This window comes from Prinia subflava, chromosome 23 (genome assembly GCF_021018805.1).
Source record: "Prinia subflava isolate CZ2003 ecotype Zambia chromosome 23, Cam_Psub_1.2, whole genome shotgun sequence".
Taxonomy (NCBI): domain Eukaryota; kingdom Metazoa; phylum Chordata; class Aves; order Passeriformes; family Cisticolidae; genus Prinia; species Prinia subflava.
In genome coordinates this window covers 6,037,126-6,050,699 of record NC_086269.1, presented here as the reverse complement: position 1 = coordinate 6,050,699, position 13,574 = coordinate 6,037,126, and the positions used below count along the sequence as shown (strand labels likewise).

General features: G+C 61.4%; 2 protein-coding genes across 4 annotated transcripts in view; one reads left to right on the top strand and one right to left on the bottom strand.

Annotated features, from left to right (window-relative positions):
- NAV1 (neuron navigator 1) overlaps positions 1-3,652 on the bottom strand; it is a 74,235-nt gene extending 70,583 nt beyond the window's left edge. For 2 of the 3 annotated variants that reach the window (XM_063418342.1, XM_063418344.1), the window contains exon 1: positions 3,509-3,652. The gene's annotated coding sequence lies outside the window, so the exon portion shown is untranslated. Of the gene's footprint in view, positions 1-3,242; positions 3,314-3,508 lie in introns of those variants that run through there. The other variant, XM_063418343.1, reaches the window with a different exon arrangement.
- A 1,417-nt stretch (positions 3,653-5,069) lies between these two features.
- On the top strand, positions 5,070-13,269 carry RNPEP (arginyl aminopeptidase). The gene is made up of 11 exons (XM_063418348.1): positions 5,070-5,523; positions 5,828-5,968; positions 7,590-7,738; positions 8,302-8,418; positions 8,535-8,770; positions 9,562-9,675; positions 9,914-10,026; positions 10,357-10,465; positions 11,044-11,268; positions 11,851-11,993; positions 13,007-13,269. Exons 1-11 carry the CDS (start codon positions 5,101-5,103, stop codon positions 13,169-13,171), a joined length of 1,935 nt encoding a protein of 644 aa, XP_063274418.1. The 5' UTR covers positions 5,070-5,100; the 3' UTR covers positions 13,172-13,269.
- The last annotated feature ends 305 nt before the right edge of the window (positions 13,270-13,574 follow it).

Below are 13,574 nucleotides of genomic sequence, written 5' to 3'. Positions count from 1 at the left end.
TAATTAAAATCTTGCTCTTCTCAATGACTGTCACTTCCTCTGATGGTGGTCGTGGGTGCCATGTGCCAGGGGATCCTCCAGCCCCTCTCCCAAGAAGCATCTCCTGATCCAGGCAGTCAATCCACAGCAGTGCCTGATGTCCGTAGCACCGACCAAACCCCGCAGCACAACTGGGCAAAGCTCATTAGAGGTTGCTTGCTAATGAGCAGGACTTGGGTTGTGCCAGCAAACGCACCAGAGAAGCCACCAAAGCCTGCTGGGACAGGCTGATGGCTGATCTGTCACCTGGAGCATTCGAGCAGTTCCCACAGGTGTTGGCAATGTGCCACCTGCCTGCAGCCTGTGCCTCAGTTTCCCCATGCACTGCCACCACCCTCATCACCACCAGTGCCACTGACTGCCCCAGCAGGTCCTGGCTCCCTGCAGAGCCCTCCTCTGGGCTGGCACTCCTCTGGGCTTGGTTAGGACTTGGGGAACAATCCTGCTCAGCCGGGCCAGGGCAGTGACATGAGATGGGCTTTCCCTGGGGACACACGGCGCAGTGGGCAGAGGCCGTGTGGTCTCAGCTGCTCCCTCCCTGTCACTGCTATTTGGGTTTGTGCCAGCTAATGAGCAGGACTTGGGTTGTGCCAGCAAACGCACCAGAGAAGCCACTGCACAGGGTACAAAAGGGATGTGGGAGGACAGAGGGTGCAGTCCCTGCCCCGACTGCCACTAAATGGATGCCCCAGACAGATGAGGGAGGACTGTCACCCATTTGGCAGCAGCAAGGTGGAGGGGGGGGGTCACATGGTGGTGGGAACAAATACTGAAGTCTTCCATCCGATTCTGATGTCCCAATCCCATACTGGTGTCCCCAGCCCAGGCTGATGACCAGGCTGTTGGTGGTTGAGCGTGCCAGACCTCCCCAGGGAGCACATGCAGGTGAGGGGACATCCTGCTTGGTCAGTGAGCAGAAATGGCTCTGCAAGGGTCATGGGCAAGGGGAGGCACTCTCCTCCCACAGTGCTGCTCCAGCTCCACACGGATCCTGCTCCAGCCAGAAAGGAAGAACATACCCCAGGATTCTCACCTGGTGGCTGCCACAGCTGGTGGCACTGGGGACAAGAGAGGGTGTCCCAGCCTGGTGGCACCATGTCCTGTCCCTACAGCGGTGCCAGCCTGCCCCAGGGGCTCTTGCCACCAGCCCAGCCAGGGCCCAGAGGGCTGCAGTAGCCCCACTGAAGTCAGGGGTCCCACCAGCCATGGGGTCAGTGGCTGCACCCCAAGATCCATCCCAAGGGGGTCACCTGATCCCCCCGTCCACGGCTCCAGGCCCCACATCCCGCTCCAGGCCTGGGGCCCCGCTCCCATCCGCAGCCGGAAACACCTTTTTCCTGTCCGTGGGGCTGTGGGGGGGGGGGGCAGCAGGAAAAAACCTCGTGTCCTGGCAGGTTATTTACATCCTGCTGCCAGTGGGGCCAGCCTGATTCCCTCCACGTCCCCACATGCACTCCAAGCTCTGCTCCAGCCCTGTCAGCCTCATCCCTGTCCCCATCCTATTCCCCTCCTCACCCCCATCTCATCCCATCCTGTCCCTATCCCTATCCTTATCCCACCCCCAACGCATCTCATATCTCATCTCATCTCACCTCATATCTCATCTCATCCCCACTTCTTCCCTCTCCCCATTCTGATTTTATTTCCCATCCCAGTTCTCATCCCCATCCTTTCTTCAGCCCCATTCCTCTCCTCAGTGCCAACCCCCTCCCAACACACCAAGACTGGAGCCCCCTTTACCAGAAGGAGGATCTCAAATCCTTCCTTGGGGATACCATTTCCCTCCAGTGAGTGCCAGAGCTCACCCAGTGCCACAGTCCCCATCCCAACCTGTCTCCCCTCTCCCTGGTCTCTCAGAGCCAGCTCCCGTGCCGGGGTGTGTGACATGCCTTCTGTCTCACCCAGTCCTAGGAAAACGTTGGGGAGAAACTGAGGCACAGGCCTGGCAAGGCAGGGAGTGACCCGAGGCCAGGGCCAGGGGTACTGCTGGAGCACGTGCAGGCAGCCCCTGCCCCCCGTGAGCCCTGCGCCCCCGGCATGGGCACTTACTCAGTGCTGAAATGACTCAGCCAGGATCCGGCCGGGCCAGCCGGGATTTCCTGACTCAGCTCCCCCGGCTGTGAAACTGGGGGGGTCCCGCCCCTCCTTCCAACCACACAGACACCAACACACACTGCTGCAGGGTGCAGGGAGCTCCCCCAGCCCTGTGACCCCCTTGGGAGCACATGGATCCTCTCTGGCACCAGGGATAATGGCACGGCAGCTACGGCAAAGCCTCGGGGGACACAGGCAGCACCCCAAAACCCCATGGGTGAGCCCTGCCTGCACGGGGTCTCACCCGCTCTGAGCAGTTGCGGGTATCCAGCAGGGCCGGCTGCGGGCCTGGCATCCCGGCACACCCAGACTCCCTGGCTCCAATCCCAGTTGTTTTTTTCCTAGGTGAAATCCAGGAAAAGAGTGGTCCCGGCACAGGCACTTGGCAAGTCTTCACTGCTTCCCTCACACGGGGTGACAGACAGACACCTCCGTGTCTCATGGGGCATGGCCTGCGATGAAGTCATCTCAAAGTTTTCCCTCGGTCCTGTGCCATCCCAGTTTGGCTGCAACATTCCCAAGGAGTGTGGGGATGGCTCCTTCACCCCAGGTGGTGAAGCCCCATGGGAAGCACCCATGGATGTCTACAGCCTGGAAGCACCTTCCCATGTCAAAAATTAGGGCAGACACCATGACCTGCCAGCACCAACCTGCTCTGCTTCTGGAAAGGAGATATGGGGCAGCAGGACACACATTTTCAATACTCCCCTGCTTCAGTTTCCCCTGACACCCTTTGCTGGCCATTTTGTGCTCCCCAGGACTGAACTGGGGAGGCACCACAGTGTCTTCCTGCAGTGACCCTCTGCCAGGGACAGGAACTGGGGGTGTCCAGGGGACACTGAAGGCACCGAGGCACAGGAATGTGCCAGCCCGGTCACACTGCAGCTCCTACTGCTGAAATAGGGTCTCTGCGGAGAGGTGGGGACATTGTGGGGCACAGGAGAGGGGGCGCGGGGCTGCCCCGAGTGTCAGGCTGTCCCAGCCCCTACAGCTGCTGCCTGTGCTCCCCGGGCCCTACCAGCACGTCTCTCGTGTCACTGCTGATCCCCGCAGCATGACCCCATCACCTCGTCCTCAACAGGGTGTTCCCCATCATCTGCCTCCCCTACCGTGTCTAGCCAGTCCCCGATGGGGTGTCCCCCATCCCCTCTGTCAACGCCGATCCCCGCAGTATGACCCAACTGCTGTGTCCCCGAATGCCACCGCCAGTCCCTGTCGGGGTGTTCCGTATCAGAGCCGGTGCCAGCCGCGGTGTCCCTGTCTTCCAGGGCCACGCAGGATGTCCCCCATCACCCCTGCTCCCCCCGGCGTGTCTCTCAGTCTCCCCGCTCCCACGGGGAGGTACCCGCTGCCCCGATCCCGGTGCCCCGCTCACCGCTCGCTGCGCCCCGTCCTGCGCGGCCCCGCGGGCAGCGCCGGAGCCGCGGCCGCTGCCGGAGTGACAGCGCGGCCCGGACCCGCGCGGGGCGGCCCGGCCGGGGGAGGAGTCGCGCAGGCCCTGCCCGGCCCCGCCGCTCCGGCCGCCCGGGCTGCCCGCCCCGGGCCCCGGTCCCCGGGCCCGGCCCGGAGAGGGGGATGCGGGGCCGTCCCTGCCCCGCTCGGTCCCTGGGGGCGGCCCCGCCCGGTCCCCGGTGCCCCCGGTGTCGCTCGGCTGCCAAGACGCGGTGAGTGGAACCGGCAACGGAGCCTGAGAGGGGAAACCCCATGGAGCCCCTCGGTCCCCCACGGAACATCCCCTCCTCGGATTTCTCACGGATCCTACATGGCCGCTCTGACCCCGTGAATCCCCCATGCATCCCTCTCGATATCACTCCTTGACTCTCCCTGGATGTCCCTACGAGCCCCCGCGATGTATCATCCCTCGATCCCGTCCCCATGAATCCTGACATTGTCCCTCCGGATCCCTCACGGCCCCCCTCAGGGAATTTCTTATGGATCCCGGCCCCATCCACCCCGCTCTTCCCCAGATCCCCTCCATGGATCTCTCCCTCCATCCCTCCCTGACTCCCCTGCTGGATCTTGCCCCACCTCAGAGCCCAGCTCTGGATCTCCTCCCAACATATACGGGGGATCTTGACCTCCTCTGGATCCCTCGTATATTTTCCCGGATCCCACATGGATCCCGACCCCTGGACACACCCATCCGCGCTTGATCTTCCCACGTCTGTATCTACCTCTTTCCTTGAGTTCTCCTTGGATCTTCCCAGGGACCCCTGGGACCTCTCCCATCCTCTCTGTGGAGCCCGACATGAACCCTGTAATGGATCCTATTTTGGATCCCTACAGACCCTCCTGTCCAGGGGTGCCCTCTCATGAATTCCCTTGATCCATGGATTCCCAGCCTCTGGATTCTGCCACCACCCCCGCCCCCCCCCCCCCCCACGGATCCTCGCCCATACATCCTCCTAGATGAGTTCCTCCCATCCCTATTTCCCCCAGATCTCTCTTGATTCTGCCCAGCCCATGGATTCTCCCCTGAATTCTCTGAACCCCCCACAGGTCCTCCAACATCCCCGTAATATGGAATCCACCCCATGCCCCCTCCATCCCCCCGTCATGGATCCCCCACCCATGGATCCACCCTAGAGATGCCCCTCCATTCCCCACCCAGGGATCCCCGATGGATTCCACCCATAGATTTCTCTCCATCCCCCACCCATGGAACCCCGAGGGATCTCCCCATGAGTCCCCTCCATCCCCCATTCACGGCTTCCCCTCCTCTCCATTCCCCGCTCCCGGGACCGCCCCGCGCCCGCCCCGGGCGGGACCCGCCTCCCGCCCCCGCCGGGCGGCCCCGCTCCCGGCCCCGCTCCCGGCCCCGCTCCCGGCCCCGCCCCGCTCCCGGCCCCGCTCCCGGCCCCGCTCCCGGCCCCGCCCCGCCCCGGCCCCGCTCCAGGCCCCGCCCCGGCCCGGCCCCGCTCCCGGCCCTGCCCCCGCTCCCGGCCCGGCCCCGCTCCCGGCACGGCGATGGCGGCCCCGGTGCAGGACATGGCCGCGGTGCGGGACAGGGCCCCGGTGCGGGACGCGGCCTCGGCCAGCAGCGCGGGCCCGTGGTCGCTGCGGCACCTGCACCTGGACCTGTGCGTGTCGTTCGCGGCCGCAGGCGCGGGGCGGCTGCGCGGGCGCGCCCGGCTGGAGCTGCGCTGCGAGCGGGGCGGCGCGGGCGGCGCGGAGCTGCGGCTGGACGCGCACCCCGCGCTGGCCGTGAGCCGCGCCGCGCTGCTGCCGCCGCCGGGCGGGCCCGGGGACGCGGCCGGGCAGGCGCTGCCCGTGGAGAGCCGGCCCTTCGCCAGCTATGGCAGCGCCCTGCACATCACCCTGCCCCAGGCCCCCCGTGCCGGGCAGCTGCTCACCCTCCTCATCGACTACGAGGCGGGCGAGGGGCCCGGGGTGAGCAGGGGGACGCTGGGGGACACTGGGCCCGGAGAGAGCGGGGTGGGACGAGGAAATGCCGAGCCCGACGGTGACCGGGTGGATGGAAGGGACCCTGAGCCCGGTGGGACACCCAGGCCCACAAGGACCGGGAGGACACTGGGTGTAGAGTGGGGGCTGCCAGACCCGGGGTGAGCTGGAGGGTGGTCCAGGGGGCACCAGGCCTGGTTTGGGCAGAATGAGGAGCCCCTTCCCAGCTCCTTCCACAAGGAGCATCTGTGGTCGAGCTGCCCCTCTCACTGGGGTGTTGGTCCCTCCCCAGGTGTGCTGGCTGTCCCCCGAGCAGACGGCAGGGAAGCAGAAGCCCTACATGTACACACAGGGCCAGGCTGTCCTCAACAGGTCCTTCTTCCCCTGCTTTGACACCCCCTCAGTCAAGTTCACCTATTCAGCTACCGTGAAGGTAAGCAGAGCCCCAGGAGCTGCCCTGGCTGTTCCCTCACACCCACCCAGAGCAAAGCCCTCCACGAGTGCAAAGTTTGCTGGGGAAGAAAGTCCAAAGGAGGCCAGGGTGATCCAAGGGCTGGAGGAGGCTGGGAGAGCTGGGGATGTTCACCTGGAGAAGAGAAAGCTGTGAGGAGACCTGAGAGCCCCTTTCAGTGCTTAAAGGGGCCCCAAGAGAGCTGGAGAGGGACTTGGACAAGGATCTCGAGTGCCAGGACAAGGGAGAATGGCTTCCCAATACAAGATGGCCTGGTTAGATGAGATATTGGGAAGGAATTTTTGGCTATGAGCTTGGGGAGGCCCTGGCACAGGTTGCCCAGAGAAGCTGTGGCTGCTCCATCCCTGGAAGTGTCCAAGGCCACGTTGGATGGGGCTTGGAGCAACCTGGGATAGTGGAAGGTGTCCCTGCCCATGGCAGGGGGTGAGACAAGATGAACTTTAATGTCGCTTCCTGCTTAAACTGTTCTGACTGCTGGGTCTCTTGCAGGGAATATGCCAAAGCACTGGGGCATCACAGCAGGGACACTGCTTCAAACCCTCCTCCTCAGGCTCCAGCTGAGAAATCACTCATCTGTACTTGGGCTATTTTTCTCTTATGTGCCCTTCTGGATGAACACAAGCACCCCAGGGTGCTCCTGCCTCTCCCCAGTTGCAGTGCTGGTGCCTGGGAGCAGGTGCATGTGCCGGCCTGGCTGTCCTGCCCAGAGCTTCTGGCATTTGTAGCAGGAGGAACTGAGTTTGGGGGAAAACAGCTGGAGGATGGTGGTGGTGCTGGCCCATGCTGAGTCCTGGTGACAGTTCTGGGTCTGCCAAACTTCTAGGAAGGAGCAGCTGCTGATCCCCAAAGATGACACTAAATCCAGATTCCTTCCTTGTCAGTGTGTGGGCTCGTGGTGACACTGGCACTGGGCCCCCACAGCATGCCAGCCTGCCTGTGGGCAAGGGAAACTGCTTAATGGTGTGACACCATGCCAGTGCCAATGGCACGTGGTGGCATCAGCTGGTGATGCCGGGATTGATTTATTTTGCTCTGCCAGGGCACAGCCTCTCTGCTGCCACAGGGTGAGCATGGGATGGGGCTGTGGCTGAGCTCTGGTGTGATCCTCTGTACTAAGGAAATTCCTGTATTCCCTGGGCACCATGGGGTTCACCCCCTGTTTGGGATAGGGGACACTGGATCAGTCTCCCTGGGCTCAGCCCAGCCTGGTGGACTGGCCATGGGTTCTATGCTGGCTTGGGAACAGGAGAAATGAGTTGTGCAAGAACTGGGAGGGGAGCCAGTGGCTGAGGGATCTGCCCTTCCACACCTGCAACTCCAGTATTTGCTTACAGCCCCATGGTAGCTGCAGGAGCACCTGGGGCAGCTCCAGGTGTCCTAGTATTGCAAGGATGCAGCTGGGATCCTGAGTGGGAGCTTGGAGTGTTCCTGCTGTGCTCCCCAAAGCCTGCAGTGCCCACGGCTCCGGCACCTTCAGGCTGGGGTGCATTTGCCATCAGACATTGTGGCGTCCTAGCTGGCTTAGTTGGCCTTCCATTGTGTGTGCTGTGGACCTAATGGATGGTTTCATCCACATGTTCAGGTCCCTGAGGGCTTCACGGCTGTGATGAGTGCCACGAGCTGGGAGAAGGAGAAGGATAACACCTTTGTATTCAAGATGTCCCAGCCAATCCCCTCCTACCTGATCGCTCTGGTTGTTGGGGACATCGTGTCTGCTGATGTTGGCCCAAGGTAAGGGGCTCAGGAGGGCTCCAGAGCTGTGGGAGCTGCACAGTGAAGCTCCTGTGGCAGCCACCTCCTGCCTCTCCCTGCTCCACAGGGCTCTGGAGAGCTGAGACAGTGGCCATAAACATGGCACAGTCAGTCCCTGGCTGTGTCACCAGACGTGGGCTCAGGGGATGAGGGTCCTTCGTAAACTGGAGAGTGAGAAGGAGCCTTGATGCGCCCCTCACCTTCAGGAGGGGACCCTTGATGCTGTGTCCCCTCACCTTGGCTCTGCTCATGTCACCCTGCACATGAATGAGGGCAGTGCATCCCCGTGCATGGAAGATCCCACATTTCCTCACAGGCTGGTGCTTTCTTGAGTCCTTGGCTGCCACTGCAGCCATATAAACACCCTTTGACATTCAGATAAGGAAAGAAATCATAGCAATTTGCACTATTGGCCTCTTTAGATGCCTTTATCAGCAGGGTTTTAGTTTTCTGTGGAAAAAACCTGTGCAATTTCTGTCTGATGAAGCAACAAGGTGAAAGTCCCCTAATAGTTAAACTTCCTCTTCTCTGCACTTGGCCAGGAGCCGTGTCTGGGCTGAGCCCTGCCTGATTGAGGCTGCCAAGAAGGAGTACGACGGGGTGATTGAGGAGTTCCTGGTGGTTGGAGAGAAACTCTTTGGACCTTATGTTTGGGGCAGGTATGGCTGGAAGGTTCCTGAAGGATCTGGTTCCCCAGGGACAGGGAGAGAGTTTCCTTCTGTGCCCAGCCCCGTCTTCAGGAGGAGTGGGGTCTGAGCCCAGCCTTCCCTGGCAGGTATGACATCCTGTTCATGCCGCCCTCCTTCCCCTTTGGAGGCATGGAGAACCCCTGCCTCACCTTCGTCACGCCGTGCCTGCTGGCCGGGGACCGCTCCTTGGTGGACGTCATCATCCACGAGATCTCCCACAGCTGGTTTGGCAACTTGGTCACCAATGCCACGTGGGGCGAGTTCTGGCTGAATGAGGGCTTCACCATGTACGCCCAGAGGCGCATCTCCACCGAGGTCTACGGTGCGTGGCCGTGCCTGGCCGTGGGGTGCTGAGCCCTGTGTGGGTCTGGGGTCTGTGTCCCACAGCTCAGCATGTCCCTCTGACTGCCAGTGGAGATGGAGCCTGTGCTGCATCTCAGAAGAGGTGAAGGGCAGCAGCTGCAAGGCCTGTGGGGTTCTGTAAACAGAAAAAGAGTGGGTTTAGATTAGATATTGTGAGTTTGGGGAGGCACTGGCACATGTGGCCCAGAAAAGCTGTGGCTGCCCCGTCCCTGGAAGTGTCCAAGGCCACGTTGGGTGGGGCTTGGAGCCACCTGGTCTAAGTGAAAGGTGTCCCTGCCATGGCAGGGGGTGGAACAAGATGATCTTTAATGTGCTCTCCAGTCCAAACCAGTCTGTGATTTCTGGTAGCCTTTACTCTGAGATGGACGGTTCCCTGCAACCCCTGCCAGGAATGTGGGTACTGTGCCCTTGCCTCACCTTCCTCATCCTCCTGCAGCTCCCATGTGGGGCTGATACCAGCTGTCCTGAGCTCCCCTCTGGACACACTGTCCTGTCCAGAAGCTCATGTTCTCCTAGCACAATTTGCTGTATCCATACAAATTTAAGTGGCTTGAAAAATCTCTCGCTGCCTGCGGCTGGGTTGCCCTGTGCCTCCCTGCAGCTCTGCCATGCCAGCTCCTCGTGTATCAGTTTCCTGCTCTCCCAGCTCATGCACTGATGCTGTTCCTCTCCCGTCGCAGCGCCCGCTGTGCCCTCAGTGCAGGGGAGTCTGGCCAGGCTCCCCGAACGCCTCCGCTTGTCTCTGCCCAGGTTTGCCCTACACCTGCCTGGAGGCTGCCACGGGACGGGCCCTCCTGCGCCAGCACATGGACGCCACGGGGGAGGAGCACCCGCTCAACAAGCTGCGGGTGGTGATCGAGCCAGGTCCGTGGGGCGTCCCAGGGCTGCGGGGGAGCGGGGCAGGCACAGAAGTGCCGGGGGAGTCGGGCGGATCCATGGCTGGCAGTAACACCAGCGTGGGTGATGGGACCGGGACAGACGATGGCTGCAGGAGGGATGGGATGGGCTGCACCCAGCACGGATGGGGGAATCTTGGTGCACTTGGGGGCTGTGTTGTTTTGCAGGTAGGCAGAGGATTTCTGAGGTTTTTGCCTTTTTCTAGGTGTCAATCCAGATGACACGTACAATGAAACACCCTATGAGAAGGGCTACTGCTTCGTTAGCTACTTGGCCCATCTTGTGGGCAACCAGAGCGAGTTTGATGCCTTCCTCCAGGTGGGTGTGAGCTGCAAAGTCATCCAAAATGCCACAGCAGGAGGCCAGGGCACAGCAGGACCCTGGGAAGGACAGGCTGAGAGGGTGGCTGGGGGGAGGAAGAAGAGGTGGGAAATGGGAATGTGAATAGGGGAATAAGATAAAGGCAGAGCCTTGTGCTAGCAGCAGGTGCTGAGAATGTTGAGGAGTATCCCTGGGGATGCAAAGGGCTGGGCAGCTTCTGTAGGGAACAGGGGCTGGAAGGGGTTCTGCTGTGAGGTGGAGCACACAGAGGGCTGGGCAGCACTGCTGGGGTCAGAGAGTCTGGCATCAGCCCCACCCGTCCCACAGGCCTACGTGAACAGGTTCAAGTTCCAGAGCATCACTGCAGATGACTCCCTCGGGTTCTTCCTGGAGTACTTCCCGGAGCTGAAGGCGAAAGGCGTGGACTCCATCCCAGGTCAGCACAGCACCGTCCTGGCCAGGGAACAGTCCATGGGTGCCAAAGCCGCCCCTGTCCCCCAGAGCCTTTTCACATTGGTTTGTGTGTTTTACTGGAGATGCTGTTGCTGGCAGCCCAGCTCTGTCAGAGGAGGCATGAACGGCACTGTCCTGCTGGGATCAGGCCCAGGCTGGGCATGTGCCGGCTCAGCCTGGTTTTTTCAATTCAAGCCTGGTCCCTGCTCTGCACTCGGGTGCTGTTTCATGGGGTGTCCATGACTCAGCCTGGTGAGTCTGGTGAGCACCGGGATCAGGCCCAGCCAGCATTCTGGGCTTGGCTCAGCCTTGCTGGAGATCCAGGCTTGGCAGGAGCTTTCCGTGCTGGAGCCAGCTCATCCTGCTGGTGGCGCTGGGGCTGATACCCACAAGCACACCCTGAGCCCATGTGTCTGATGGCCTCACCCCTGTTAGTTTGTGGTGGTCACCATCCTTGGGCAGGTTTGGTGGCACTGGAGAAGGCAGTGGGGGGTCTGGGCAGCAGCCCCTGGTGTGGGGCTCAGGGATCTGTTCCCAGCTCTCCCTCATGCCTCGCTGCAGGGTTTGAATTTGACCGCTGGCTGAACACGCCGGGCTGGCCGCCCTACCTGCCTGACCTGTCACCCGGGCAGCAGCTGATGAGGCCGGCAGATGAGCTGGCAGAGCTCTGGGCAGCTGATGGCTTGAACATGGAGGCGATCGAAGCCGTGGACATCACGGGCTGGAGGACATACCAGCTGGTTTATTTCCTGGATCAGGTCCTGCAGAAATCCCCCCTGCCTGAAGGTGAGAGCCAGGGCACTCCCAGGGCTCTGGTGCCCAGAGGAGACACAGGGTGATGTGCCCAAGTCCAGCCAGTTGTGATGTGAGGGCACATCATGGGGGCCATGGGTGTGTGGCCATCAGCCCCTCCCCAGCTGCTCTGTGGGTCCTGCTTCCAGGGAAGCCTTGCTTGGTGTGGTGGGGGATGGAGAGCCAGGGGAAGCATGTTCCTGGATTTATGGGGACATGTGCAGTCCTGCTGTCCCCAGCCTGGCTCTACTGGGCTGTCGTGTCCCCATGTCACCATAACTGTCCTTGCCCTCTGTGCTGAGGAATCACCGTCCACTTTGTGCTGGCACCCTAAGCCACCTGCACACGGCTCTGCAGGGCTGCCAGCCAAGGCCCAACATGGGCACCGTCCTGCCCAGAGCCAGCCAGTGCCAGGGGTGCTCCATACTGGGGACAGAGGGTGCTTGGGCAGGGCTGACCCGAGGCTGTGGGGATCCCAGAGAATTTGCAGCGCAGCTGGGATGGACTTCCCTGGGAGCAGGGGCTGGGAGCTGGGTCAGAGCCCCGTGGGAGACAGTGACCACTCCCCTCTCACAGGCAATGTGAAAAGGCTGAGCAAGATGTACCCCAAGATCTCCAAGGCCCAGAATGCTGAGCTGAGACTGCGCTGGTGCCAGATTGTCCTCAAGAACAACCTGGAGGCTGAGTACAGCAAAGTCAAGGACTTCCTGCACAGTCAGGTTTGTCCTTGAGCAGTGGCAGTGCCCAGCAGCACACCAGTGGGGAAAGGGCATGGGGCACAGGGCTTTCAGTGCCAGGGAAACAGAGATTGGTTCTTGCGTTTGATAGTCCCACCAGGGTGGTTTGGGTTGGAAAGGACCTTAAAAGCTCATCTTATTCCACCCCGTGCCATGGGCAGGGACACCTTCCACTAGACCATGTTGCTCCAAGCCCCACCCAACCTGGCCTTGGACACTTCCAGCCATGTGCCAGGGCCTCACCACCCTCACAGGGAGGAATTTCTTTTAAATATCCCATCTGACCCTGCCTTCCGGCAGTGAGAAGCCATTCCTCATTGTCCTGTCACTCCAAAATCCCTCTCCAGCTCTCTAGCCATTGGAAGGGGCTCTGAGGTCTCCCTGGAGCCTTCTCTTCTCCAGTTGAACACCCCCATCTCTCCGAGCATGGCCCCAGAGCAGAGGGGCTCCAGCCCTCAGAGCAGCTCCATGGACTCCTCTAGACCTGCTCTGTCCATGTGTGTCTTGTGCTGGAGACTCCAGAGCTAGATGCAGTTCTCCAGTGTTGGGAGTCTTATGAGAGGGCAGATTTTGCCCTCACATGCTGCCCATGCTGCTGGGGATGAGCCTAGGACACAGTTCGCTTTCCAGGCCGGGAGAGTGCATGGCCAGTTCACACCCAATTTGTCACCCAAGTCCTTCTCTGAAGGGCTGCTCTCCCATCCCTCCATCCATCCTGTCCTGAGCCAGGTGCAGGACCCTGCACTTGGCCTTGTTGCACTTTGTGAACTTCTCAGGGTCTGCTCCTTATCCACGGTCCAGGTGTTCTCCCCTCTCCAGGTGCTTTGGTGCAAAGGCTACCCTTGGCAACATTCCCCACCCTGTCCCATTGCCATGTGCTCAGTGCCTCGCTAAGAGCAGGGCTGTGCTGGAGGCGTCGTGCAGGGGATGGGGGCAGTGTGGGGCGTCACCCCGGGCCGGGCAGAGGCCGGGCTGTAACTGCTGTGTCCCCGCAGGGCAAGCAGAAGTACACGCTGCCCCTGTACCGCGCCATGTGGGGCGGCTCCGAGGCCACCCGTGCCCTGGCCATGGAGACCTTCTCTGCCACGGCCCCCCAGCTCCACGTCAACGTCCAGAACTATGTCAAGAAGATCCTGGGCTTGCAGGGGGCTGAGGCTTGAGGCAGACTGGGCTCTGCTCCCTCCGCTGGTGTTCATGCGGGCAGGAGCTCAGTGCCTCCCTCTCACTGCACATTTCCTTATTAAAATGTGTAATTTTTTTCTCTGTGTTCTTCCTGTTCCCAGTGAGCCACGGGCCACCTCAGAGTGACTCCCTGCCTCACTGCCAGCCCTGCTTTGGGCACTTGGGGTGCTGCTGGCTTCTCCTGGTGCTGGCACTGGAGGGATGGGCTTGGCCTTAGTGCCTGCAAGGTTGGAGCAGCTCGGGCCCTGATCCACACTGCTCCTTGTAGGCTCCTGCCCAGCTGCCACAGGTCCTGTGTGACAGTAGGGACATGGGGAGCTGGTGCAGTGTGGCAAAGCTGAGGCCTCCTGGCTCCAGTGCCCTGAGCTGCTGCTCCAGAAG